The 26,885-nt window shown below is 50.4% G+C and overlaps 10 protein-coding genes and 1 non-coding gene across 11 annotated transcripts; 5 read left to right on the top strand and 6 right to left on the bottom strand.

Moving 5' to 3' along the window:
• Nucleotides 1-39: 39 nt before the first annotated feature.
• On the bottom strand, nt 40-2,444 carry BO94DRAFT_577621 (purple acid phosphatase family protein). The gene is made up of 4 exons (XM_025615181.1): nt 1,848-2,444; nt 1,101-1,796; nt 614-1,054; nt 40-560 (listed from the first exon to the last, which is right to left on the bottom strand). The coding sequence occupies exons 1-4, from the start codon at nt 2,198-2,200 to the stop codon at nt 221-223; spliced, it is 1,830 nt and encodes a 609-aa protein (XP_025464481.1). The 5' UTR covers nt 2,201-2,444; the 3' UTR covers nt 40-220.
• A 362-nt stretch (nt 2,445-2,806) lies between these two features.
• BO94DRAFT_538158 (uncharacterized protein) lies at nt 2,807-4,394 on the bottom strand. Its single transcript, XM_025612434.1, has 2 exons — nt 3,651-4,394; nt 2,807-3,568 (listed from the first exon to the last, which is right to left on the bottom strand). Exons 1-2 carry the CDS (start codon nt 4,298-4,300, stop codon nt 3,073-3,075), a joined length of 1,146 nt encoding a protein of 381 aa, XP_025464480.1. The 5' UTR covers nt 4,301-4,394; the 3' UTR covers nt 2,807-3,072.
• A 1,778-nt stretch (nt 4,395-6,172) lies between these two features.
• On the bottom strand, nt 6,173-7,010 carry BO94DRAFT_538157 (uncharacterized protein; the record flags this gene model as incomplete). Its single annotated transcript, XM_025612433.1, has 1 exon — nt 6,173-7,010. A coding segment is annotated over exon 1 (697 nt), but the record flags the coding sequence as incomplete, so codon positions are not given.
• Nucleotides 7,011-7,536: 526 nt separating this feature from the next.
• BO94DRAFT_588624 (uncharacterized protein) lies at nt 7,537-8,526 on the top strand (the record flags this gene model as incomplete). The annotated part of the gene is made up of 2 exons (XM_025615896.1): nt 7,537-7,707; nt 7,795-8,526. 2 exons carry the CDS (start codon nt 7,537-7,539, stop codon nt 8,524-8,526), a joined length of 903 nt encoding a protein of 300 aa, XP_025464478.1.
• Nucleotides 8,527-14,087: 5,561 nt separating this feature from the next.
• On the bottom strand, nt 14,088-16,047 carry BO94DRAFT_523159 (uncharacterized protein). Its single transcript, XM_025610206.1, has 5 exons — nt 15,875-16,047; nt 15,507-15,821; nt 15,156-15,442; nt 14,987-15,108; nt 14,088-14,931 (listed from the first exon to the last, which is right to left on the bottom strand). The coding sequence occupies exons 1-5, from the start codon at nt 15,999-16,001 to the stop codon at nt 14,229-14,231; spliced, it is 1,554 nt and encodes a 517-aa protein (XP_025464477.1). The 5' UTR covers nt 16,002-16,047; the 3' UTR covers nt 14,088-14,228.
• A 337-nt stretch (nt 16,048-16,384) lies between these two features.
• On the top strand, nt 16,385-17,676 carry BO94DRAFT_523156 (short-chain dehydrogenase). Its single transcript, XM_025610205.1, has 4 exons — nt 16,385-16,982; nt 17,037-17,217; nt 17,273-17,395; nt 17,455-17,676. The coding sequence occupies exons 1-4, from the start codon at nt 16,449-16,451 to the stop codon at nt 17,589-17,591; spliced, it is 975 nt and encodes a 324-aa protein (XP_025464476.1). The 5' UTR covers nt 16,385-16,448; the 3' UTR covers nt 17,592-17,676.
• A 963-nt stretch (nt 17,677-18,639) lies between these two features.
• On the top strand, nt 18,640-21,272 carry BO94DRAFT_538155 (phosphoketolase family protein). Its single transcript, XM_025612432.1, has one exon. It carries the CDS (start codon nt 18,669-18,671, stop codon nt 21,171-21,173), a length of 2,505 nt encoding a protein of 834 aa, XP_025464475.1. The 5' UTR covers nt 18,640-18,668; the 3' UTR covers nt 21,174-21,272.
• Nucleotides 21,273-22,131: 859 nt separating this feature from the next.
• BO94DRAFT_t241 lies at nt 22,132-22,245 on the top strand. Its single transcript has one exon. It is a non-coding gene; the product is annotated as a tRNA-Leu (tRNA).
• Nucleotides 22,246-22,423: 178 nt separating this feature from the next.
• BO94DRAFT_626886 (uncharacterized protein) lies at nt 22,424-23,644 on the bottom strand. The gene is made up of 2 exons (XM_025617379.1): nt 23,549-23,644; nt 22,424-23,480 (listed from the first exon to the last, which is right to left on the bottom strand). The coding sequence occupies exon 2, from the start codon at nt 23,301-23,303 to the stop codon at nt 22,533-22,535; it is 771 nt and encodes a 256-aa protein (XP_025464474.1). The 5' UTR covers nt 23,304-23,480; nt 23,549-23,644; the 3' UTR covers nt 22,424-22,532.
• A 271-nt stretch (nt 23,645-23,915) lies between these two features.
• Nucleotides 23,916-24,870, top strand: BO94DRAFT_604550 (uncharacterized protein; the record flags this gene model as incomplete). Its single annotated transcript, XM_025616462.1, has 1 exon — nt 23,916-24,870. A coding segment is annotated over one exon (801 nt), but the record flags the coding sequence as incomplete, so codon positions are not given.
• An 81-nt stretch (nt 24,871-24,951) lies between these two features.
• Nucleotides 24,952-26,551, bottom strand: BO94DRAFT_549095 (putative MFS multidrug transporter; the record flags this gene model as incomplete). Its single annotated transcript, XM_025613429.1, has 2 exons — nt 24,952-26,462; nt 26,518-26,551. The coding sequence occupies 2 exons, from the start codon at nt 26,549-26,551 to the stop codon at nt 24,952-24,954; spliced, it is 1,545 nt and encodes a 514-aa protein (XP_025464472.1).
• Between the last annotated feature and the right edge of the window lie 334 nt (nt 26,552-26,885).

The raw sequence follows: 26,885 nt of genomic DNA, 5'->3' as shown, positions 1-26,885 counted from the left end.
AAGAAGCACAGATTTATTCTCCAATTAATTAGGTATGAAAGGTAGACAGCCAAGTAAAGTGAATCAAACATATACTAGGTGTATCGAGTACTTTTGTCATGTACATACATACATACACATCCTCAGTCGTAGTTACACATATCCATCCATCATGTTCTTCCCATCATATCTTGCATATCGTCGCAGACGTCGAGATCAAATCATGCTGCAGGCTAAGAACTTAATGCAAGTTCGCACCAGCACGAGGCTTTAGAAGGGTGAGTTCATCGCCGACACCTCCGTCCTTGCCGCGAATCAACTCCCACTTCACGGCGGTTTCGTTGTAAATGGTCAGCTTGCTGAAGCCGTAGTGGACCTTGTCCAACAAAGCAGTGATGTTGGTGAGGCCCTGACCGTCGCTGAATTCGCTGTGGCTTTCGATGTTGCCGGCCATGCCGTTGATAATGTGGGTCACGGACTTGTGGTTGTGGGCGTAGTAGGTGTTGTTGTTGACGATGGCGGCAGTGTCGATCGTGCCGTTGCGGCCGAGGGGCCAAAGACGTTCGTACCAGTGGATGTGACTAATTCATCAGTGAGAGGAAAACAAATTGGAATGGTTTTGGTGGGGGCATACCCAGAAAAGTAGGCGTCGACGCCGTACTGGAGCAGCAGACCCTCGAATGCCTCGCGAACATGCAACTGGTAAGAAGAGTAGGCGGAACTGTACATGGGCCGGTGGCTCATCACAAAAACCCACGGGGTCTTGCTGCGGTCGACCTTGGCCAAGTCCTGCTTCAGCCAGTGCCACTGCTCGTAGGCCTTGGTATCATGGACGCTGCCGTTGACCTTGCCGAACGGACCACTGTCGGTCACATAGGTTTCGCTCTCCGTGGGCAGGGTTTCATTTCCCTTGACATCTTCCTGGAAGTTCCACTCGGGGCTGTTGGCAAAGTCGGTCTCACCGTCGATCGAGACGAAGTGGGCCAACCCGTAGTCGAACGAGTACCAGAAGTTACCGACACCTCCGGTCTCGGGACCAGGCATGCGGAAGCGGTGCTGGTACGCAGTGAAGTTTCTGAGACGATTAGCATTTTCCTGGCAGTGGAAGAAAGAGAAAATACCTCTGGGAAGGCGGGCAACTATAGTAGGTCAGGTTGTCGGTGGGGGCGGTCCCGTTTGAGACGTCGTTATTGAGATAGGCCGTCAGGACGTTGCCAGGACCGTCGAACTCGGCGCACGAGGCCTCGTGGTTACCGGGGAGGACCATGTACGGGAGCTTGAGGGTGACGTTGTTCAGCCAGTTTTGCCAGAGATCCCAGTTGGACTCGTACAGCACGCTCATGTCACCACCCTGCGGGCCACCCTGGTCCGGGATCTCGCCCGCGGGCAGAGGCTTCTTGTAGTCGTCTGGGAGAGGACCACCTCCCGGTAGAGAAGAGCTGGTACCGTTGTAGCACACGGGCCAATCATCTGCACAAGGGAGGATACCGGAGTACCAGTCATCGGCGTAACTGATGTCACCACCGTGCCACGCAAACGCCGTTCCCTCGTGGGCCGCCTTTTGCAGCTGCTTGTGGGTACCCTTGGCATTGGTATATCCCATGTCATTCAGCACCGCGACGCTAAAAGAGCCGGGATGGCCAGCGGGACGACTAGTCTTGAAGCTCAGGACATCCGACTGTGTGGTGCCGTTGGCAGCGGGAATCTGATAGTAGTAGGTGGTGTCGGGCTCCAAATCATTGAGGCCGACTTCGTGGAAGAACTGACTGCATTGGGTGACAGCCTTGATTTCTGAGCATGACGGCGTGCGGTCGTACCTAGATCAAATCAGTAACCGCATCTACGGTACACTTCCCGGGAAGACATACGTGTGGGAGTACCCCAGCGCAGTGTTGTTCAGGTTCTGGGGATTCTTGCCCCACTTGACGGCGGGCAACTTGCCTAGTCCGAAGGGGGTCTGGTAGTGAATGTGCATACCCGTGGGGAGGTACGAGTGAGAAATGACATTCACGTTGTTCCGGGGGTTGGCAGTGGCGGGCTTGACAGCCGGCGGCTCGACCAGGCGGGGGAATCCCTTTCCGTTGCCATTGATGGTGGGATCAACCCAGTCGCCGACCGGGACGGCAGGGCCGGTGTAGGGATACCGTTCATCGACCACCGGACGGGCCTGGACGGCCGTGGCGGAGAGAGCGACGAGCAAGACGGAGGCAGTTCCCTTCATGGTCGCGTGCTTCAGCTGACAATGTGATTTTGGCTGACCGATCGAGGCGGAGGTCTACTGAAGCGCAGCAGCCGGTTTATATCGTGCTGTCCCGGCATCGTTATCTGTGATGTGATAGCAAGCGACGCAAGGCAGGATCACACGTGTAGATAGGCCGGGAGGCAATTGGCTTCGGACACTCCGACGGTGCACGAAGCATCCATGCTAGCTGCAACCGGAGGTCAGCGATGGCAGTGGGTGTAGTGGATGTAGTGGATGCAGTGGAGAGCTCGGCTCCGAGAAGCGAGGAAAGACAGGGACGCCTGGCAAGGATCCCGCCGAGCATGTGCCCGCATCCTTGAGTCGGGATTGGCCAATTCTAGGCAGGCACCCGGATTCCCCAGGCACTCTGGATTGGTTGCCTTCATATTGAACCCACAACATCCCTGCACCTGGTGAGGGGTTCCGTCAATAGGAACCACCGCATTTCCAATGCCTTCCATCCACCATCAGCTCATCCTTCTAGAACAGTGGAAAGAGTAGTTGGCATGGGTGATTTTGCCACAAATCATGGCCTTTTACCAGAGAAGCCTGTAAGCCTGTGCCGGAATGTTCAGAGTATACGGAGTATACGAAGAACCATGGTCCATTGCCTTGTGCACGTGGTACAATATCAAGGTGTTGACATAAATCCCGAAAGCTACCAGATCTCAACCTCATAAGGCAGACGCTACCAGGATAATCTCATCTTGGCGCATAGCCTGCCAGGTACTGACCACGTGCCAAGCCACCGAACAAGGACTGAGGCCAGTACCTCTTTAACGGACCAAGCAAAAACCACTCAACCAAATATGTCCTCACTCTACGGATCCGACACCAGCAACCACAGCAATTCACCATCCCCTAGGATAAAGTTCCATCCCCGGCACTAGCCGATATCTCCTGGCCTCCTCCACCAGGCTCCTCCTCTCCACCACGCCCCGGAGCTCCTGGATCCACGGCTTGGGCACCGCAATCTCCAACCGCTTCCAGTCGCGAGACTGCGCCAGCTCCTCCCATGGCCCAATCCATGACCACTCCTCAGCCGGCGTCCACTCCACCTCCCCCCAGCTGCGACTAGGCAGCCCCGCGATAGATAGCCTCAGAGCCCTGAGAGCAGGGAGCGACCGATGAATGATTTCAAAGAAGGACTCATAGAACCGGCGGAATCGATCATCCATATGTGGAGGGCCCGTTGCTGCGCGATAGACATCAATCTCGACAACCAACGAGCTAACCAGCGCCAATTGCTGGCTGGGCATGATGCGTGAGAATCGGAAGAGCTGGTCAATGCTCTGCGTGAAAACAAAAGTGTTAGTAGAATACAGCACGGGGATGACGTCCCTGTATCTGCTCAACCATTAGCAAACCATCTCATCTCCACCAGAGCTGTAGATAAACCACCACAAAGTACATAGAAAGCAAAACTCACCCCAGCAAACACGCCTTCATCCACCCCCCTGCGCGCACCTTATACTCCCACCCTTCCTTAACCCACCGCCTCGAACCCAACTTTAACATCGACTCCTCCGACCCCTCACACTCAGGACACACAAACGAATTCTCCTTCTCCGGACAATGCTCCGGATCATCACACACCCTGTGCCACCATACCCACCTGCCCTTTCCGTGATGAAACTCATAATCCATATGGATCCTCTTATTCCCAAACGCAAAGTTATATATAAACTGCCGGATTTCCACCGGCAACCGAGTAAAGAATAGACATTGCCGCTGAGGATTAATCAGGACTTGATGACCATCCTGAAATGGTTTGGTGATCAGAGCGGCATAATCCGGCGCAAGGACGGGTAATCGGGATGGATCGGAGACATGGCCGTTGACTTGGCAGGTAGAGGTGGAGATACCGGTCGAGTCAAGCACGGCTCGCGACCAGTTGGGGATCGGGTTGATGGTGGGTTCGATGAGGGGAGCGATGGCGGGTACGACGATGTCGCGTCCGAAGACGGGTTCGATGGTGGATGGAGGTGCTTGGGGAAGAAGGGGCAGGAGGAGTTCCTCGCGCGCCCGCGACCGCGACCGCCGGCGGAACAGTCGGGGAACTTGTCCGACGTTCACCATGAGGGTGACTTGTTTGGGGGGCTACCGGTAGGAGTAACGCGGTGCTTTAAGAATGATTTCCTGAAGAGATAAGGCGGTTGCACGGCTGAAGATCTTTCCAGCGGGTTGTTGCGGTCAGCAAACTTGGCAGGTGGGAGCGCTCATTGGTTGCCCGCCATGGATTAGGTTTCTGGGGGTGGGGTGTTGTTGTCAGCGGAGAGACGCGTCTGGACTGGTGATGATGTACCGAGAGCTGGGAGAAAGGCATACAATTTTACTTGGCAATTGGCGCTTTGGCAATTTTCCGTCGATTTCTGTTAACAGAGTGAGATTTAGCTTAATGAGATTATATACTCCGTACCTAAATGCGACCTAAACTTCTACGACTAGATTGCATCAATGCCGACGAGTCAAAACTAGGGGGACAGATTAGAACGGACTGAGTCCTTAAAGATATCTGATAAGAAAAGCTGTGAAGAAGATCCGACCGCGGAGAATCGTAGAATTTGAGGCCAGACAATGCAGCAGGAAACTACCTGCAGCCTCAGGCATGAGATATGAAAAGCGGTGAACATTCTGCTGGATCAAAATTAAGCCTCTCAAAGCAGTAGGCGGAGTATCCAATTGGGGTAGGAACCAACAACGCCTCGCACACATGGAAGCCGATTTCTGTCTTTCTAAAAAGTCATAAAAATATCAATCCAGACTGTAAAGCACACACACACAAAGAGAGTAAACTATGCGGCCTGAAGCAGCCGACAAAACAAATTACCTGATAAGGTAAAATCGAAGAAACAGGCGCAGCGACCGACCCCACGCCCCCAACACCTCGGCCGAGGGGGGCAGCATGTAATCTGATTACACCTGTGGGGTTACATCAGTAAGTTATCACCATACTAAAGTTGCCCCAGTCCGCAGCAGGACCACTTATTACATGACAGCCGCGCGAGGAGACGACTGGGAGCACCACTTGACAGCCAGCTGAATGAAGCACCAGCGGGGAATGGGAAGGAACCCATTCAACATGTCCGGATAATCAGTTCATGCAACTAATATACTCACACATAGCTCTCCAACAATACCCGTATAGTAGCATAAAGACCAGAGACCCAGACTGAGAGTACAAGATCTGTATTATGATATGATACATAATCCAATGCTATTATCAAAGGCTGGAATAACCATATAACATTGGAATGACTTATTAATTGACGAGGACCTGGGTATGATACTAATTCAGGTCAACGCTGGATAATGATAATCACGCGTGGTAGACGCAATGAATTTGAAGCATAGCGAAGAAGAAACAACATCAGATTGTTCTGCATAGTAAGAATGGGTATAACTCCAAACCCTCCACAGAGACATTGATCTCTGAATACGCTTCCAGACATCCAGCTGACTGGTCTGGTATATACGTATGAACATGGTTCACCGGAACTCAGACTCCCGGTTATGTGAAGGAATGTACAAAACGCGCCAGGGGAATCATAGATATAGTATATGCAAAAGCATGCCGAGGTCAAGGAACAACACGGCATTCTCCAGCAAAGCACACGAACCGGTTCAGGAGGCACCCCGTCGGACATTATCATTCCAAAATTCCCAACATCAACAACACCCACACCCAAGACCTCTCTGACGCATCCATCACCCACAAAAATCCCAAATACAAAACATAAGCAAATCCCAACATATACCCCAGCAGCATCAACCGCCTGGCTTCCTTGGCCCCAAACGAAGGGACAAATCGAGACGAACCCACCCTCCTCACAAGCTGGCGCCAGCTTCTCCGAATCGGGGGCAGATACCGTCTCCAACTCTGGTCCAGCCCCAATTCCAACATCCAATTCTTCTTCCGGACATGCGAGAATCTTACCACATCATCCAACCCTAACATCAGCGAGTCCACCTCCCACTCCGCCCATTTCACCGGCAACAATCCTCCCACCCGTGCCAGACAATCCCACGCAATATTGGCATCTGCCTTATTCCTATCGTTGTCATGACCTCCCAACCCACAGAAATACACCTGCCAGATGACCTGATCCCGCGGCGCCAAAGTAGGTAGCGTCCCCGGCTTTAGGTCCCTGATCAATGTGGCTGCACTTGGAAATTGGCTCCAGTCTTCGTGCGCCGGATGAGGGTCCGGCAGGCCGAACTGGGAGGAGATAAATGTGAGATGAAGGTGACGGCCTTGGTGCGCATATCGGATCCCGCCTGTGGTTGGAAAGAACACGTCGCCGCGGGCGCAGAGAATTCGGGTTTTGAATTCCTGTTCAGGGATAGGATCGCAGATCATGAATGTTATGTTCTGGATTATCGGGTCGGTCTCGGGGATGGCAACTTCGGTATTGTGGATGTCGGAGTGGTTGGTGAGGGCGGTGGTGATTAGAATGCGGATGTTGGCGAGGGTGGCAATTCTTTGAAAGATAAGCAGGATTTCGGAGAGGAGGAACAGGAGACGTGGACAGGTGGTTGAGAAAGAGTCGCTGGTGGTGATAGTGGTGGGGATAGGGGACGGAGAGGGAGAGCGTGAGGGAGAAGGAGACGCGGAAGGAGGTCGGATGGAGGGTAGTACTGTGGACATGGTAGAGGATGTCATGGACAGGTCCTGCCAATGAAATGGCTGTCAACGAGGTCAAAATGACAATAATAATAGCAACTATGGCAAAATTGAGGGACAATGAAATGCTCGAAACAATGCCCGACAAAGGGCGAGAGGCCACCCTTTATGTATCTCAAATGCCTTGTCTGCCCGGTCGGGGTTTCCCTCTTCACTTCGGATCTTGCACTTGAATTTTCAAATTACGCTGCTAAATTCTCGATACCAACCATAGCAGTAATCGAAACTAGTTATCCATTGGTCGATTACCGGAGTACTTTGCTTCACTTGTTCTGGAGGTCACATCTTCCAGGATGATGTCTATCCAGGTACTCCCATCCCCTCTAAATACGCAGGGAGGTTCCAAATCCTTGACCTACTGGGAAGAAGACAGGGTCTGGGGAGAACCAGGTCGTATGATGTTGCCTGTAAAACTATCGGGATCTTTCTCTCGCCTGGGCTCTTGCCTTAGGTGAACTTGAGAAACAACGTCGAGGAAGGAACTGGGAAGTCCTGAGATACGGCGGTACTTGTACTTGACTGGCGTAGCTCTGCCTGCTCCCAGGATGCTCCGATTTGATGTTTCTTATGTATGAGAGCTCTGTCGCGGATCATTCCTAACTCCACTGTACAATAAACTGCCCCACCCGGAATGATAGTACTCGGCTACAATTACACCTTTTATGGCAACTCCCGGCATCGTATTGCGTTATCATACACCCTGGCTTCGGAAGTGAGCGGCATACTCCGACACCATGAAATTCCCTGCATGTTGATTGGAGACCTCCTGTTCAGGGTGCTAGGGTACAAAGGATCCAATAAAGTACGCATTGAAATCTGGTTCCCCGTCGGGGTTTATTTCTTGTACCATATATAGAAAGCGTTGCAAGCATTTGCTGATTAAACGCAGCACCTAGACTTGGCAGTCGAAGATTTTCACTTGGAACAAGCAATCGCTATTCTTAGAGACAACGGCTATGATGACAGCTTTCACCAAAAGTGCACCACCATCGATGAGGAGCGCCAAAAACAGTATGAGGCCCATATGAAGCCCGCCCATTGGTTCCATCTTTACGACCGCACCCCGGTGCATTCTTATCGACTTACCGGGCACGACTTTTCTATTCCTTTGCAGAGTACGGCCAAAGAACACGTCGATCTCCGTCTCTATCGGATGTCAGAATACTTCTGGGTTCTTCCAAACATTCCATTGGCGGTTGATTGGGTGCCGAACGACCGGAATTACATACAGACAGATGACCCGAGACTGCCGGTCAGAGCCCCTCACAAGGAGCCGGATTTCGGTGCTTTTCCACCACATATCCCTGCCGTCATAATGCCCAGTCCAGCTCGAGTCATCGAAGCTATTATCTGGCTGAAAGCGCGGGATTCCAAACTTTGTTGTCGCGGAAGGTGTTGGAACCTAATGTTTGCCTATGTGATGTACATTGGTAGGAAGGCTAATTACGTCGATATTCCTCCTCCAATATCCGGACCATTGTATGATATTGATGCTTTCGAACAGGTGTTTCATGAATGGTGGAGATCTGAGATGGAATCTCAGTGCATGCGCTCCGTCGATCTTCTCAGGGAGCTGGAGACAGTTCTGCAGCGCTATACCCCAGGAAATGGTTCAAAATGAACAGTTGCATCGAATATTCCCGGACTGGCAGCAGTTGCCCTGTGATACCGGGTAATATGGTTAGTCCTGAACGTTAAGGAACCAGAATAACTGGCTGCACTACTTAGTTATACAATACGTGGTAATTTCCTTGCCTATGACGAAACGGCAGTCTGAACAGTCTTTTAGCGCCCATATCTATAGTGATAGTCGCATTCCAGTTCCATCTCACTCACAGTACCCCGGGCTTTAAGCCTTCATAGACAATCTATCATCATAAGATCGACCGAACAGTACTTTGGACATACAAGTAGGATATACAAGCTGAGCTCCTTATACTATTGTGTTATTGTTTGTAGCTTTGTATGCTTCTACATACTATATGTTCTTAAAAAATCATTTCCAAGCACTTTCATTGCTCTAGAGCTGTTTCTTCCAATGGACTCAACTTTCAGGCATGAGTATTGCAAATTCAACATATATCGCTAACCGTGAACATAATTCTGTATATAGGTAGTATGCAGGATGCACTGAAGTCGCCCAACCAGGTTCTCAATGAAACATGAAACCAGCATCATGAGTTCTATGTACACTTAACATGTACGTTCCATCAGCATGTCCAAGAGGTAGGGCACCAGAAGCAAAGCGCTGGCTTCTTCATGAACCCCTCGACGATAATATCCCGAAGCATCACCAAGACCAACATCAGAGAGGTCGGTGTTTCGTTCCATCATTAGGGCTGCATGACCTCTTCAAAGCGCTTCACTTATTCCAATACCTCTTCTTCCCTCCGATGCCGCCAGGACCGAGCGACTCCTGCTTCCGGCGTATCCAGCGACGTACCCCCAACATATATGAGAAATATATAGGAGTTGGCAGGCTGATATCTTCTTCTATATCGATAATAAGACATGCCGAGTTCGTCGGAACGGGTTTGTTGGTTTCGACCGGGATAATAGTATTTCTGTAATACCACGGCCGACCGCCCTTGGTTCGTGTCATGGGTATTGCTGATTTTGTCTATAGGGGCCTTTGTAAAAGTGTGACAGGGGAATTTCAGCTGGAGTATATTGCAAATATCTCGAATAATCTCTTGGTCGGAGGACCTCTTTCGACAAAGAAGAGAGATGCTCCAGTTGTAGAGCCCGGCAGTACTGCCATGGCAAAGTTGAGAATTAACAGCAAGTCTGACCGGTTGTCCTGGTAGTATAGTAGTTGACGAACAGGATCAGTCGCTGTGCGATGAATTGCTTCATAATATGTTTGGCCGTCAATCGGGATTCGACATTCAGTGGTCGACCGAAGTTTTGCCTGTTATATCATCACACCCTCGGGACGACCTGCGATGATTACAAGTCTTCTTCCCAGAGTGGGTGACTTTTGGATAGGCGCGCAGCTTGGCTCGAGATTGACAGTATCGTGATTTAGAACATAGAACAGCGAACCAGTGGAGAGAAAGACGTAACTCTCCAAGAAGGATCCGGCTTCGCGGATGAAGTACTATCTGAATAGGGGTTCGGGTCGAAGTGGTGGAAGTTCATGATCCTCAAAAACATGAATCGTCCAGGGGAGCGTTTATTAGTGGGGAGTTTCGCTTTTTGGTCAAATCGTGACCCTATTGTGTGGTTGAGGTGCTTTGAATCTGGATTTCGAAGTTCTGGATATCGACCCACTGCGCGTATCATTCGAATATAGTATCTTTTCTGGGGTCAGTTTAGTCTGGGCAAAGTTGTCTGCTTCGTGGACCGGATGGGATTCGTTATTTTGCGTAGCCAGGAGTCATTCATTGTATAAGGCAAGCCGGTCGTTATGCGCGTTGCCATTGTGACCTTGTTGCTTCTTGGGAACGTCTTGTAAACATTGTAAACATTTTGGGTCGGGAGAAAGGACCCAGGAGTGGACCTCCGGTACAGGAATTGACGCCTGCTCTCTAGTGAGATGAATGGCTTCTACCTCCATCGCCACCTTCTCGTCTGCATATTGCGAAGAAAGGCCTCACCGGCTCTCCAAAATCACTGCGCGTACCATGTGAGCATAATTTCCTTCCAGAGGCTGATTTAGTTTATCTCATTTCCCATCTGACTTCTTCCTGGTTGGGTTTCAGCCATTTTGGAAGTTGTGGTGGTCTGGTCAGCCTTCTCGTTTGCTGGGGTTCCTCTCTTCCCAGTGATCTTATTTACCGGGTAACGTACCCAAGGGCACGCTTGGTTGGGGTATAATCCGGATAGTGGTCCACAATCAGCCCTCTTTCCCCTTTCTATGGGTATGAGTAGGCTCGATAGCCATTGTATCTAGAAAAGACTATCAGGGTAATCATTTCGTCCTGTCGGTAGTATGTTCCTGAGAGTGTGCATTCCGTGAACAATAAGCTCCTTGGTGACCCTTGACTTCCTCTCGCAGATCGTGGATCATACAAGTGGCTGCTGAGGATTTTTCCGCAATATTCATTTTTTACCAAACTCCCCTTCTTTTAGGGCAGGTGCGAGCAAATCCTATAAATTCCCAAGATCCATTGTCACGGTTATTCTTTCGTGGTCAATCCATCAAGGGCGTGGGTCTTCCTTGGATGTGAGATAAGCATCCCTCTTCCGGGGATCTGTGCCAGCTGGGTTATCAAAAACATACTATGTGCCTGTAGTATTCTAGATCACCATGCAGAGGCTCTGGAACATGGGTCGCCCTTGCGATCCGCCCATTGGATCATGAATCAAACAAGGTTGATAGGAGCCGATGATTATACCCACTCTGGGCTTCAAAAGCATATTCGGTAGCCATGGTGATAAGCCTTGTTTCGGGCTTCTGGGATTTGGCTATCAATTGCATGGCCATATATACTGTGACAAACTCCTTTTGGGTTGGTGTTTATTCTCTCTGTGGTTCAGCCAGAAGCGTTTCTTGCAGTAGAAGCCCGTCGTCTACAGCTTCCCACACTCTCGGGATAGCATGTGCGAACAGGCTCCAATCGTGTTTTCTGTTGCCATGAACCAAGTCATCAGATCAAATGGTCATGCATAGAATTATTCGAGATGCTGCCTGCTCGGTTTCATGGACTCGGTTCCAGACTGTATATCTTAAGGGACCAAGGGCCTTTTTCCAGGCGGCATAGCGGTTGCCACGCCCAAGATCTCCCTTTGGTCCTGCGCCATGATGGGGAAGATCATCACCATTTCCATTTCTGGTTCCGAAGGTAAGCAGAGTTGAGCATCTGGGATCCAGCAGAGTAGCCTGCGCAGGTATTCGGGATGGTTGGCGTTGGGATTGAGTTCTTCTTGCCCCCAGTGGTCGATGGTGTTGAACAGAGCCGACAATGAGTAAGCGAAGTCGGCCTGAATATAGTACAAATATCTTTGTTGTACACAGGTGTTGAGTGCGGTGGGGATATCTCTAGCTCCGTAAAGTCTCTTGTTCTCTAGAGCATTGAGTGGATATTCCCAGTTGTCATTATAAAGTCAGGTGTAAATCCATGGTTTTCAATTGCCCAACAGTATACCGTAGCAGACCTTCCTAAGTGGTATAGGGTGGCCGGACCATTGGTTTTCCTGGATCTCGGCAGGCAAGGTTTATAATAGAAGATGGTCGATCATATCAGTAGAGAGAGTCCTTCATGTGGACATCCGGTGGAGTTCTCTGACGGAGCTTTGATCATACTTGACTTCAAAATCCAACTTTGCCTATCAGCCATTTTGTCCCTCTGTTCGAGACAATCATCGATACTTCGCAGGCAAACTTGACAATACCACATCCAAATTATTCCCATAAGTCGTTGGACATATTATAAGATGGCAATTCGATTGACCACTGGATCCTTGAGACGTCCGAATCGAGACCCTGGTCTGGTTCATGAATCATATCCTGCGACATTGCAGGGTCGACTCCAGGAGCACAATAAATCCCATCCATATGGAGAGTATTGCCAGTCTCAGTCAAGCACGCAGTTTATCATATCCTCCATCGATGGCTAGGTATTCACTTCACACACGCAGTCAGGTGTGCCTCTAATTCCGCAGCCTGATGTCATGCTGCCACAGGGCAATATAAATGCCAGTCCCAATAACCGCCAGGACAATCCTGGATATATTCGCGGTGGCCTTTGTGCGGTATATAGCGGTGCGCAGATATTCCACGGGGAATCTGCAAGTTCCAAAAGAAACAAACGTCGGTCAAATTCGTTTTCACGAGAAGGCGACAACGATAACATAGTCTCACTTGATCATGTTCCGACTCTAAAAAATTATCCCTTTTCTTTCAATGTTTCGGATATATCGCTGGCTGGTTAAATGTGCACCTGTTATCCCCAACCTCTAGTATTTTGACCATTTGCATTGTCAATGTGCTGCTTGTAAAGAAATGAGGCACGGGCTTCAGGTACCCTAGCACGCTCCATGGCTCGTGATGTCGGCCACAGTGGCCTTTGGCACTTCGCGCTCCCTGGAGATCAGGGTGCAATCGAGTAAGTATTGATGTTTTCCAGCGCGGGATGTATCCATCATCTTACTCTGTGTGCATGACTAAGGAATGATAAGGAATAGGATATACCATCCGTTATCACCCTATCATGCATATCAATCATGATTACGGCTCGTGTTTGAGTTTGGTATGTGTTCCCATGGCCTGGATGGTTGGCCCACCTGCTCTTGATGGGGTTCATCGTGACACAACGCACCTCCCTTCAGATACTGCACTGACAGTTATGCATGCAAAGGCTGCGTGTGGCCTCCTTCCATCAGGATGGATAGGTCCCACCTAGAACCTCGTAATACTGACAGTTGCCTCCTTCCAGTCTCTCTTCGTCATCGCGGTCACTACAGCGAGCGATTGCACAGGGGGATTGATAGAAGTCATGCATTCCGGGCTCCTCGAAATTTAACATGTAGTGACCGGTGAGATGTAGATGCTAACATTATACAACTCTGTCGCCTAACATCTAGCAAAGACTGGGTGAAGGCCGTCTTGCTTTCAGGGGCTTCTGCAATCAGAGAAGGTGTGACATGGTCATGCACTAGACCGATTGAAGAGTGTCACGCTTGGAAACTATTCAATTGAAAGTTGAGGCCGGTGGCTATGTGCCCCCATGTGTACGGAGATGAATAGAGAACAACAGGCTGATGGCAGTTTGCCCCCATTCCCTGAACGAATCAGAGACGTGAATGACTTCAACACGAGTCGTGATCAACTGCGATGCTTTATGTATCCTGGTAGACTGCTAGTTTATCGTATTTCACCGCTCGCATTCAGATACATGCCACCAGGTAAACTTCTAAACCGGAGACTGACTTCCATGACAGTGCATCATACTAGATAAGTTCCTAGGACACTTCCCTCTCGAGAACAGGGACCTGCAGTCCCGGTGTCCAGATGGCGGGGTTTTTCATTGATAGACAAGGTCTAACTCAATCTGCAGTGTCAATGGGAACCACTGTCTGGAAACACCCATTCTTCTTGGAATAGCCGGTGAACCGCCAAGTCAACTGGATATATTGTGCCAGGGATTTCTGGTCCTACTTGAATGACTGCATAACATACAGGAAATCATCAGCTGTTGATAACAAGGTGAAAACATAATTTCATGAAGCTACTATATCCAAGGCAATCTGAACGGCTTATCAAGGGTGGAATTTAATAATAATATGGATACGCTTCATACCCACGTCGTACCAGCATGAGACTATTAAAGGCGAGAGTATCGCACGCCACAGTGGCATCATGCGTCTGTATCTGGCGGTCTACACACCGTGTGCCATAGCGCCTGGCCTTTCCGGAACCAGTGACTGCACCTCATCCCAAATTCGACAGGTGGTGCCGTACATGGATGAGTCCTGAGGAAACATCGCCAGCAATTGCTTGAATTCTCCCTCATCATAGATAGCCATCTTCGATATCAATCCCGAGATAGCTGCTGTGCACCAGGCTCGCAATTCAGGCGAGAGCACATTACAACGAGCGAGGAACACGGCCCAGAGACGAAATTTGGACGGAAGCCAGCTGCATGTTGCATTGTTGTTGAGAAACCGTCGAAGCCGTGCAATAAGTATGTCGCTGGTTGAGGCGCCCTGTGGCATCTCATGGAAAACAGTGGTAACCAACAGCAAGAGAGAAAGACGACAAACCTCCTGCACTTCACTTTGGGGGTTGCATTTGACACCGTATTGCACTGAAAGGAGTGTATACTGTATTGATGTAACCCAGAAGCGAACCTGCGCAACAATGGCGTGGCCACTGTTCTTGGTGATATTTGAGAACGCCTCCACTATGTATTGCAGATCAGCCATAGCTACTTTCAGAGTTCCTTCCACGTGTAGCATATTAACCAGATCCCGAAACCCCTCGCACAAACGGAATTCCTGGGGCTTCAATATTGGCAATTGCTGAAACCTATCACCGAAAAACGCCTTCTGCGCGGCATCTATCGATCCACAGATGTCGGCTCTGTATATCCATTTAAGTATATATGACAGATTCAGTTAATGAGAATACAACTAACCGGTATATCTTTCCCTGTAGTAATGGCTTATCATCTAGGGCGTCCAAGCCGCCCCGCAGATCAACCAGCGTTTTGAGGATCTTCATATCAGCAACCCATTGATCATGATGACCGGCTGCCTTCTATAAAACGGTCAGTCGCCCTCTGCATGCCATTACTTTTTACTAACCTTCGCAACGGCCATACTAGCAATGGCAACTAAGGTCTCATCGGAAGGAGCGTTTGCAGAACAAACGACCCTCTCTCGAATGATGCTCATGGCGCGACTAGTATGTCGCATAAAGGCCGGGCTTGTCCCCACACGATACGCTTCCATAGCGAATAACAGTGCACACGCCAAAACAACATGTAGCATTGCTGCGTCTTGGAAAGCTATGGGCGCCCAGTAATTATCGATTGGATTACAGCCTGCTCTCTTTTCAATTGAATAGAGGGTCTCCCAGGCACTAGTTGTGTCTTGACAGATGCATGTTATTGGTAAGGCACGCATCAATAGGTATGAGCAGGCATTGTCACTTACAGAACGATAGCTGATCTTGCATGTAGGGCTCGATGGTGATTGGAAGCGTGTCAAACGGATCCATGAGGGTTGTCAGGGGAAATATGTGACGTGAATGAATTTTGGGCATTGGGAAGGCTGGTCCGACGGTATTGCTATCGACGGCCTGGGCTTGTCTCTGTTTGCGACGGCCACGATTAAGCATTGTGTGGCTTCTGATGGTCATGCGAGCTGTGTGGTTGATACGGGTCTTGTTGGGCCCAAGATTAATGAATTCGAATTCCGGAGTGACTGCAGGCTCATGATACGCCTCAGATTGTGGTCTTTTCTTTGTGGCTAATATCGGTCAGCATGTGCTGGCTCCCTGACGAGGGGGACTGCAGACTCACATCCAACCGGGCGCCCTCTCTTTTGCGGTAGAGCCACTTTGACCGGCCCGTTGGTGTACCGGAACACGACCGACTCCGCTGTCGGTCGCACCGTTGAAAACACCACCTCACTTGGAGACCCACCCATTTTGATGGACACGGGAAATTTTAGGAAGTTCGAGACAGCTGAAGAGAAAGAACGGAGGGAAGATGTAGAGCGAACAATGAAGGTCAGCACGTCGGGCCTGGGCGGGCTTAGCGTGGCTCATTATCTCCGCCAGCTCGGCACGCTAGCCCAATCGGGATGCCAGTCCCTCCATTAATTCTGCCCAAAAGGGTAATCGGCCAAAGAACGGGCCAGACGACTGAGTTTGATGACCAGAATATCGGTGATTCAATCCTAATCGCACAGTGGTAAGTCCGTGAGCGTCATGGTACCAGCGAGTCTGGATAGTCGGGGAGCCCCTTGGCGAAGGTATATATATGGTCGTGCACCCCGAGAGATCAACTCTTCATCCATCATTCCTCATTCCTCATTCCTCATTCCTCATTCCTCATAACGCTCATATAAAACTTCACTTTTACTCCACGCACTATGTCTGCTTACAATTTCCAAACTCTTGCAGAAGATGTAGCTCTAGATTGCCAGGCTGTCATCGCCAACAAAACCGTGCTGGTGACGGGTGTTAGCCCAGGTGGTCTTGGTGCCGAGTTCGCTAAGGTCATCGCCCTCCATCGTCCTTCTCTTATCATCCTGGCCAACCGCGACCCACTCAAAGCCCAGCAAACTGCGAAAGAGATTTTAGTCATTGCTCCAGATGTGCCCACCCGTCTTTTGAAACTAGACCTAGCCTCTCAGACCCAGGTCCGCAACGCCGCCCAGGAGGTCCTGGCATATGACGAACATATCGACGTGCTTGTAAACAACGCCGGTGTCATGGCATCCCCATTCTCATTGTCAGAGGACAGCGTTGAAAGTCAGTTCGCTACCAACCATGTGGGACATTTCCTCTTCACCAACCTGATCATGAGTAAATTGGTGAGGTCTGGGAAATCTTCTCGGGTCGTGAATGTATCCAGCAATGGCCACCAGCTCGGCCCAGTCCGGTTCCATGACTGGAACTTTGATGTGAGTATAATTGCTCTCTTTTTTTGGTGGGATTTAGCTGATTGCGAGACTTAGGACGGCAAAAATTATGATGCTTGGCTGGCTTATGGCCAAACAAAGTCCGCCAATATGCTCTTCTCCGTGTCCCTTGCACAAAAGCTGGGCAGTAAAGGCCTTACCGCCGTCAGCCTACATCCCGGGACTATTCAGACACATTTGGGGGGAGGCAGGTGGGACGAACTGTATGAATCACTCAGTACGAGGCACTTTCCATACCCGATTACCAATCATGCTGGCTAACAGTAACCAAGTTAAATGGTTCACCCTGTTGGGGTACTTTCGTGGAGGGCAGAACGAGATTCTATGGAAGACTCTGTCGCAAGGCGTAGCAACTCATGTCTTTGCTGCTTTTCACCCGTCTCTCACAGCATCAGGTAAGCAATCCCTGCATGATTTTTTGGACTTGTAACCTGTACTGATCCAAGCGTCGCAGAGAACAACGGAAGTTATGTCCAGGATTGCACGGTTTCAAAGCCGGAACATGTTCGCAGCTGGGCCCGGGATCCCATTGAAGCAGAACAGCTGTGGAAATTGACCGAAGAGATCATGGGTGAAAAGTTCGAGTATTAGGAGTAATATGTGGGGACCACTCGCAGGTGGCACGAGAGGAGCACAGTTTTGAATGATGAGCTAGTATTTCATGATATATGACGAGGAAAAATGACCGCACGCTACTTATTGCCTTTAGTTTGAATGTTTTTTGTCCTCAAGGTTGAATAATCTCTTCTTTTGTTATCACAAATGCCATTGACGCTGTGTTTCACGCTTGGGGGCAGTTTAATATTCCTGACATCAATTGTAATCCTCATCGGTGGATACCGAGTTCGATGGTAAAGAAGCTGGTAAGCTAGTTCATGAGACAGTCGTGCTCCTCATGAGCTGGTTTTTACAACCCATCAGCCCTTCAAATATGCTCTAAGATAACGAGAAAGCAATACGGAAAGCAGAGACCCTTGATTGTCATGCGAGCCATATCCGCTACCCACGAGTTTGCTGACAGTTTCATCGGTTCTAACTCACAGACACGTCCGATAGTTCTCTGCGCTCTTCTACTACGACTGCTCACACTTGACATCTTCGCCATCTCGGCAATATTCTGCAGCCCATTGTGCCCTGGGCCGCCCGATAGTTGGAACAATCTTACACACGATGCGGAGGAAGATACAATTATCACAGCGGGAGACGGTTGATGTACAATGGTGTCCCGACGATGACGCCCGGACAAATACTTTCTATGGTGCAGCACAGTAATCGGATTGATTATGCCCGGGATCCGATAGCGTTCAGAGAGCACATTTGCAAGCGAACTATCGTTTTGCAGCACAGGGGTTTCATTTGCAGCTACAATCAACACCGAAATATCACTCGAACGGGACTAGCGTACCAGCCGTTTGCAGATACTCCCAGCCAATAAAAGGCCACCCAGCCTAGCCACATACGAGAGTGACGAAAAGGCAGCGTCATGGACCGCATGATGCACTGACATGACAGGATGCTATCAGGGAGAGCAAACAAAGGACACGCATCAGGCCACTGGAAAATAGCCAGTTCCAGCCCCATCGAATTTCCTTAAAGGACCCCAAGCTGCATGGACTTATGTATCTCATCCAAGAACCATCATAAATCGGACAATCGCGATACTCCATCATGCCATTAGAGCTACCTGACCAGAGCATCTCCGCTTATGGAGCTGCTCGCTCCACTATCCAGGGCCAGCCCCTCGATCCCGAGGAGGTCCGAAAGATGGACTCCTACTTCCGCGCTAGTATGTATCTGTGTCTGGGCATGCTCTATCTGCGCGATAATGTCCTCTTGAAACGGCCATTGAAGGTGGAGGATCTCAAGGCACGCTTGCTCGGTCACTGGGGATCGGATGCGGGCCAATCCTTTACATGGATCCACATGAATCGACTAATCAAGAAGTATAATCTGGACGTGCTCTTCATCTCAGGCCCCGGTCACGGTGCCCCGGGAATTCTTTCCCAGTCATACCTCGAGGGCGTCTACTCGGAAGTTTACCCAGACAAGTCTCAGGATGAGCGAGGAATGCAAAGGTTCTTCAAACAATTCTCCTTTCCTGGAGGAGTCGGCAGCCACGCCACCCCAGAGACACCTGGTAGTCTCCACGAAGGCGGCGAGTTGGGATACTCCATCTCACATGCCTTTGGGTCTGTCTTTGATCATCCCAATCTCATCACTTTGACCATGGTCGGCGACGGCGAGGCCGAGACCGGCCCTCTTGCAACCAGCTGGCACAGCACCAAGTACCTTAACCCCTGTACTGATGGGGCTGTTCTACCCGTGCTCCATCTCAATGGCTACAAGATTAACAACCCCACCCTCCTCGCACGCATAAGTCATGATGAACTCTCATCCCTAATGTGCGGCTACGGGTGGACCCCCTATTTCGTTGAAGGCAGCGATCGCGAGACCATGCACCAAGCCATGGCCGCCACGCTCGAGCACTGTATCCTCGAAATCAGAAACATCCAAGCCCAAGCCCGCCAGTCGAAGAAGCCCTTCCGCCCCCGCTGGCCCATGATCATCCTCCGTAGCCCCAAGGGCTGGACCGCCCCTCGCGAAGTCGACGGCAAGCTCCTCGAAGGGTTCTGGCGCGCGCACCAAATCCCCATCACCGACGTGCTGACCAACCCGGCACACCTCCAACTCCTCGAATCCTGGATGAAGAGCTACAAGCCCAACGAGCTCTTCACCCCAGATGGTCGTCTCATTCCTGAACTCCAAACCCTCGCCCCAGCCGGCAATTCCCGTATGAGCGCCAACCCTGTCGGCAATGGCGGACTCCTCCGGCGCCCACTGGACCTCCCAGACTTCCGCGCCTATGCCCTCGCCTCGATCGACCCCGGTGTCACCATTCGTGGCAGCATGGTCAACATGTCACACTACCTCCGCGACGTAGTTGTCTCCAACCCAACCAACTTCCGGGTGTTTGGGCCCGACGAAACTGAATCTAATAAACTTTCCGAGATTTACAAAGCGGGCAAAAAGGTCTGGCTAGCCGACTACTTCCCCGAAGACTCCACGAACGGCGGGAACCTCTCCCCCTCCGGCCGAGTCATGGAAATCCTTAGCGAACACACCTGTGAAGGCTGGCTGGAAGGCTACGTCCTCTCAGGCCGCCACGGCCTGCTAAATAGCTACGAACCCTTCATTCACATCATCGACTCAATGGTCAACCAACATTGCAAATGGCTCGAGAAATGCCTCGAAGTTGAATGGCGCACCAGAGTAGCCTCCCTCAACATCCTCCTTACCGCAACCGTCTGGCGTCAAGACCACAATGGCTTCACCCACCAAGACCCAGGCTTCCTCGACGTCGTCGCGAATAAATCTCCCGAAGTCGTCCGCATCTACCTCCCACCCGACGGGAACTGCCTACTCTCCGTAATGGACCACTGCCTCCACAGTAGCAACTACGTCAACGTCATCGTTGCCGACAAACAAGATCACCTCCAATACATGGACATGCCCACCGCCATCGCACACTGCACCAAGGGTCTCGGGATCTGGGACTGGGCCAGCAACGACCAAGGCCACGAACCCGATATCGTAATGGCCGCGTGCGGAGACGTTCCCACCCACGAAGCCCTAGCAGCCACCTCTCTCCTTCGACATCATCTCCCCAGTCTAAAGATCCGCTTCGTCAACGTCGTCGACCTCTTTAAGCTCATCTCCCCATCCCATCACCCCCATGGCATCTCCGACCAACAATGGAAAGCCATCTTCACTGCGAATCGGCCCATAATCTTCAACTTCCATTCATACCCCTGGCTGATCCACCGCATGACGTATAAACGACCCGGTCAGGGGAATCTGCATGTGAGGGGGTATCGCGAGAAAGGGAATATCGATACGCCGTTCGAGTTGGCAGTCAGGAATGGAACCGACCGGTATAGCTTGGCTGTCGATGCCATTGATTACGTGGAAAGGTTATGGAATACAGCCGCGGGGGTGAGAGAAAGGTTAGTGAATATGAGGTTGTTGGCTGTTCAGAAGGCGTATGATGATGGGGTTGATCCGGAGTATATTCGGGATTGGACGTGGGGGTATACCCCTAAGAAGGGGGAGAGAGTTCAGGATGAGTTGGGGATGTTGGGTGAAGAAGACCTGGTCAAACGATCGTGTCTATGAGACGGATGTATGGTTGTAATGTTATTAATGAGTGAAAAGTCAAACGTGACTGCTACCTACTAAACACTACTATTCCCATCACGATTCCATCCCTACCATCCAATATTCCTCATCTCCTCTCATTCTCCCCTTCTCCCACAATATCACAACATGCCCAAACCCACACCCACACACCATTAAACCGAAACCTCCAAGACCCCCTCATACCCACACCCCACCTTGACCCCATCCTCCTCGGGCGAGGGTTGTGAGCTTCACTTCAAAGCTGCTGTTGGGGCTTCTGCTGAGACCTGAGTGGCGGTTTGATAGTTAGTGGTCTTGAATTTGTTGCTTTTTGCTGTCGGTTGCTGTTGCGGTTGATGTCGACGCAAGGGGAGAAGGTGATGAAGAGGATTATATATCCGTGGGTGAGAACTAGTTCAAAGTCGATGATATAGGAATATATCATGGTCTAATTGTTCGGAATAGGAGTCTTGTCAAGACATGCAGGTCTTTTGATGGGTTGGAGTTGTAGATGATAATTCCAAAAAGAGTTCCAGGGAAGACGATTCGTAATCCTTGACCACTTGATCATCGGTCAGCTGTGGACTTTTTGGTCTAAATGACGAATCCTGGGACTTCCTGGAATCTTTGCAATGGTGTTGTTGGTACGATGTTCCTGATATAGTATTTCTCATGTATTAAGAGGCTTACAAAGTAGCACATACTCAAATAACTTACGCGAGCACTATATCCAACACTTCCCCCACAATACTTGCTGTTACCCCGATCCCAGCTAACATTAGAAATATATTGATCTCATACTACCTAAAAGCTAGCTTTGCAACTCAATTTCCATTTTGGCGACAATGTAAATAATAAAAAAGCACTTTGTGATCCAGCGTAACGGTGGAGATGTACAAGCGCATCCACAGTGTAGCTTGATATGCTTTAAATATGGGCCGTATATCACCCAACAGGCAAGATGGCCGAGCGGTCTAAGGCGCTAGGGTCAGGTGACCTGATCTTACATATTCCATCCAGAGTATTCCTAGTCTCGAAAGGGGCGTGGGTTCGAATCCCACTCTTGTCAAATCTTTTTTTCTCTTCTTTCTCTTTTGCATGTGCAGGAGGATAGATAAACCAGAGGCTAGTACTTTTTTGTAGTATAGGAAGTTGATAGGGAGCTTTCATGTATAGCTCCATTTATTGTTCTGTCAGAGTTCATTCTTAACCTTTCACTCCCCCCTACAAACTTTTGAAAAAAAAATCCATCGAAATCAAAACCTGATCATTGCCTTTCTACTACCTTCCGCGGAGCGATATGAGTGATCGAGCAGTGAAATACAAGCGGAGATGGCGAAGGTGTCAAAAAGAATATCACAACTCCCAGTCGCTTCTCGCTGCCAACATCCCCATATACCATAGCACCAAACACACAGTTAGAACCCCCTCACCATGCGCACTCCTATCCACCGCATCAGATACCGCCAAATGTCCATCCTCTTCTAACCTCCTCACAGCAACTATTTCCGCTTCCGTAAGAATACATCCATACCTTGCTTTATGTTCTCTCATATAATAGTTCAATCGAGCAAGCCCCTCCTTATACCCCCGCACACAGTCCGGATTAGTAGAGTACCGCCATTCTGACTTCCACGTCCACGAAACCTTCAATTCACCCGGACAGCGATTCGGACAGCTATCGAAACTATCGCTCGGTACGAAAAATGCCAGACCGGGTGTATCGTCCTCATCAATGTAATATGCGGCGGATCCAACGTCGAATGTGATCTCTGCAAGTTGCCGGGAAGCGCTGTCCTCAGCTGGGAGGTTTTTGAAGGCAGCTCGCAAGGATCGTCGGATACGTGGCAAGACATATTCAGAGAAACGCCGGCGGAACATCGACTCGTTGCGGATCAGACGAGGGGACGTCGGCATGGGGTTTTGGATAATGGTGGAGGTGTGTAGGATGGAAGAGTATTGCTCCATGATGGTGGTGTAGGTGAACTCAAACCAGGAGGTGATGGTTTCGATGTCTCTAAAGCTGTATTTGGGATCAAGGGGGTCTGGTTCATCCAAAATATTTTCGTTGGGAAGTCGGGGAGGAGCTTCCCGGGTTAGGTACTCGAGAAGGGACTCGGTGGCCATCGTGGTTGAGAAATGTGAAGGAATGTTGGTTTTTGTGCTGGGAGGTGAGGAGGAGCTTTTTGTAATGATCCGCGGGGGTATCTTCCCCTCTTTCAGAGTATCGGTTGTTGCCGCTTGGCTTCGTCTCGATGAATGATGGTATGAGATTATAGCTGCCTAAATAGACATAACTGACTCCTTTGTCGTATAAGCATTGGACACTCCCATGGTAAAAGTGGGCAGAGTGAAAGTAGATACGAGCTCACTTATTGACGAGCCGGACTGCCAAACAGTCTTTCCAGTACACAAGGGCGGGGTGTGGTTCTAGTCTCGCTGCTGGCAGAAATCGAGCAAGAAACTACTAATTGTATCATCAGAGCTGGGGAGCTGCGGGAACCCTTTTTCTAAAGTATATATCGCCAAGCTCAGCTTGAGGAGGGGAAAATACCGAGTCTAATAAGAATAGATTAGGCTGAGAAACCCGCCAAGTGGGGGAAACCCCCGCCCGGGCCGAATGCTTCTTCCAGTTCCATCCATCGCCTACTAGTCCACATCATCCTATCTCTCCAACCAATATCCATACCCTAATTATCATCCACCTAGCATCTACAAACCTCTATCACGACTGCCACCTTCCCACCACCACACATTCACCACCCCCAAGCCACCCACCCACACACCCACACCGCCATTCTCCTCCACGGCCGCGGTAGCAACGGTCCCGAATTCGCCGAGGAACTGTTCTCCTCTTCCACATCCAAGGGACAAAATCTCCCCTCCCACCTACCGTCCTTCCGCTGGGTGTTTCCCACATCCAAAGACCGCTGGAACAGTCGTTTCGAAGAGGACATCTGTGCTTGGTTCGATGCTTACTCTTTGACTGATATCACTGAACACCAAGACACACAAGTTCCTGGGATAAGGGAATCTGTCACATATATCCTGGGTATTCTGGAAGAAGAAATCAAGCTTCTTGATGGGAAGAGCACGAACGTTTACCTAGGTGGTATTAGTCAAGGCATGGCGACTGCGTTGTGGAGTTGGTTTTGTGCGAGGGATCGGTTAGGTGGGGTGGTGGGGTTTTGTGGGTGGATGCCGTTTGCGGAGAGATTTGGGGATGAGGATGGGGATGGCGGTTTGGATGGGGGAAGGCGGGTGGCTGCATTTTGTGAGGGGGTTGTATGGGGTGAAGTGCAGGGAGGCTGGGAGGGTAGGAGGGTTTTGGACTCGCCGGTGTTGTTGGGTCATGGGGTTGATGATCCGATGGTGTCTGTGGAGTTGGGGAGGCAGGTAGTTGGGATTTTGAAAAGGTCGGGGATCAAAGTACAGTGGGTTGAGTATGTTGGGGCGGAGGGAGATGGGCATTGGATTAAGGAGCCAGAGGGGTTTGATGCCATCTTGAGGTTTCTGGAATCGGGGTCTGGGGGTGAGTGAGATGGTATGCTTGTTGAATGAGCTATACAGCATCTTCTGGTAGTATGTGAGGGTTGCTGATATAGAAGACATCCAGTAGAAGGGGTTTAAATACACAATGGCGTCGTCCGGCTGCAAGAATCAATCATTCACACATCACTCGGACATTGATTATCATATTTTTCTATGAAATACACGGCTCCAGGCCATCACTCCAGTTGTTATGTCATCCAACAAAAACAAACAATAATCCATATCATGCCTCCCTGATCTCCCTTGCCGGTCCATCATGGTTAGGCGTGTGATTCATCATCTCGGCCCGCTTGTCAAACATCGCTTCTGCCATGAACGGACTTCGTTCGCGAATCCGCTTTCCCCAGACAATAAAAGACAACGGCGCCAGTGTCAACAAGAGACTGATGAATGCCAGCAATGTACTGGCCCACTGGAACCCTAACGTATTGTACATGCTCGAGGTGGCGAGAGGCAGAAAAGCCGCGACCGTGTTCTCTCCCACCACGAAACAGGCACAGGCGCTGCCGGCATATTTGCTGTAGGCGTCGACCACGTAATCGGCAATACCACTGACGACCACCACGCTGCCAAGCCCAACCATCCAGAGACCCACAGCGGGCGCAATCCATGGCAGCGAGGGGTACGACGTCCATCCATACACAAACATGCCACCTGCGATGCCAAAGATACCCCCGCCAATAGACAGGTAGAGCCTAGATTCGGGAATGGGCATCCCAGGGATCTCTTTATTCCGCTTGGCCGAATTGAAATATACCCGCGCAGAGAACAAGGAAAATGTCCAGCCGCAAGCTTCTCCAATCACGATTGCAGCCTGAATGTATCCTGACTGCACCGGGGTCCAGTTGTACAGCCCCACGAACACCTGTTCAACAGACTGCGTAAACAGATACAGCGTGCCAACGGTGAAGGCAGACCACAGAGTGGCGAAGAAGACAACGTATTCCGTGAAGAGCATCTTGAAAGGCCGGCGAATGCTGGTGAGCAGTATCTGACGGAAAGGTTCCGCCTCGAGTTCGTGCTGAGTGTATGCGTTCTCCCCCTTCGCTCGCAACCTCTGGGCCCGACGTTGCAGGATGACCGACCCTCGGGTTTCCTTCAGAATCACGATATTCACAAGCCATAACGCCGCGCACCAGATCAGTTGCATATATGATAGCCATCGCCATGAAAGAAACTGGAAGATCGCGGCACCCACCACGGGTCCGGCGCTACTCCCACCGAGATAGGCCACGATCCATAGAGCCACGGGCTTGGTGCGGTCCAACTCCGATTCGAAAAGATTGCCGATGATGCTGGCCGAGCTGTTTCCAAGTACCGCCACGCAGCCACCAGCAATGAAGCGGACAATGATGAGGGTGGCAAAATTCTGAGCCACGCCTTGAGGAATGATGAAGATGATCAACACGAAGTGAGTGACGAGGAAGGAGCGTCGAATGCCAAAGTCCTCCATAATAGGGAGGATGAGCAGCGAAAAGAAGACGCCACCCATGGTCCAAGAAGCCACAGGCCAGTAGGAATTGGGAAAGTTGGCATCGCTAATATTGAATTCGGTGTTTATGGCTTCATGCGCTACCGTGATGATGGTGCCGTTCATGAGGGCTACGAAGGTGGTCAAGAGCGCGGTGATCGTGATGAGCCATTTCCTAGGAGTAGACCAGTTGAATGGATTCTCGGAGTCCTTGGGGCCATCCCAGTCAACAATAGTCACCTCAGGGACGTCGCTTGAAGGGACTGTCTTGGTCAGAATCATATTCAAGAGAAGGAGCATGATGCAGCCGGTACTTACCCGAGGATTTCTCCCCGTCATCGCTGCTTGTCATGTTGGCTAATGAGGCTACCATGACAATACCCTCCCACAGAGGTGTCAATTCAGAAGCAATCTGTCAAGACAGCCACGCGGGCTTTTATTGACCAGGAACTAGACTGTATGTGCGGTATTTAGATGACAAGCACCATGCAACAAGACGGATGGTGTCACTGAGGGTAAGGTAGTGCAGGCACATTCCAAGCAGTCCGTGGCTCCCTTGCAGGAATCTATCCCAATAAATAAGACATTCACCTGGCCGGGAGAATCACATCCGGTTTACCGAAAGGGGTTAGGGAATGACTCCATCAGACAGCAGTGGAACTCTAGTCCAATCCAAGAGTCCTGGA

The sequence above is a fragment of the Aspergillus sclerotioniger genome, assembly GCF_003184525.1.
Source record: "Aspergillus sclerotioniger CBS 115572 chromosome Unknown BO94scaffold_26, whole genome shotgun sequence".
Lineage (NCBI taxonomy): Eukaryota > Fungi > Ascomycota > Eurotiomycetes > Eurotiales > Aspergillaceae > Aspergillus > Aspergillus sclerotioniger.
This window is presented reverse-complemented; position numbering and strand designations above follow the sequence as displayed.

Excerpts from the sequence above, each read along its gene's own strand:
- BO94DRAFT_577621 (XM_025615181.1), bottom strand. The coding sequence starts at position 2,200 with ATGAAGGGAACTGCCTCCGTCTTGCTCGTCGCTCTCTCCGCCACGGCC. Across the intron at positions 1,055-1,100 it reads AGTTGCCCGCCTTCCCAGAG|AAACTTCACTGCGTACCAGC; the intron begins GTATTTTCTCTT and ends TAATCGTCTCAG. Across the intron at positions 561-613 it reads GTCGACGCCTACTTTTCTGG|TCACATCCACTGGTACGAAC; the intron begins GTATGCCCCCAC and ends CTGATGAATTAG.
- BO94DRAFT_538158 (XM_025612434.1), bottom strand. The coding sequence starts at position 4,300 with ATGGTGAACGTCGGACAAGTTCCCCGACTGTTCCGCCGGCGGTCGCGG. Across the intron at positions 3,569-3,650 it reads ATGAAGGCGTGTTTGCTGGG|ATACAGGGACGTCATCCCCG; the intron begins GTGAGTTTTGCT and ends ATGGTTGAGCAG.
- BO94DRAFT_523159 (XM_025610206.1), bottom strand. The coding sequence starts at position 16,001 with ATGGGTGGGTCTCCAAGTGAGGTGGTGTTTTCAACGGTGCGACCGACA. Across the intron at positions 15,443-15,506 it reads GCAAGATCAGCTATCGTTCT|ACACAACTAGTGCCTGGGAG; the intron begins GTAAGTGACAAT and ends GCATCTGTCAAG. Across the intron at positions 15,109-15,155 it reads CTAGTATGGCCGTTGCGAAG|AAGGCAGCCGGTCATCATGA; the intron begins GTTAGTAAAAAG and ends ACCGTTTTATAG.
- BO94DRAFT_523156 (XM_025610205.1), top strand. The coding sequence starts at position 16,449 with ATGTCTGCTTACAATTTCCAAACTCTTGCAGAAGATGTAGCTCTAGAT. Across the intron at positions 16,983-17,036 it reads TCCATGACTGGAACTTTGAT|GACGGCAAAAATTATGATGC; the intron begins GTGAGTATAATT and ends TGCGAGACTTAG. Across the intron at positions 17,218-17,272 it reads CGAACTGTATGAATCACTCA|TTAAATGGTTCACCCTGTTG; the intron begins GTACGAGGCACT and ends ACAGTAACCAAG.
- BO94DRAFT_538155 (XM_025612432.1), top strand. The coding sequence starts at position 18,669 with ATGCCATTAGAGCTACCTGACCAGAGCATCTCCGCTTATGGAGCTGCT.
- BO94DRAFT_626886 (XM_025617379.1), bottom strand. The coding sequence starts at position 23,303 with ATGGCCACCGAGTCCCTTCTCGAGTACCTAACCCGGGAAGCTCCTCCC.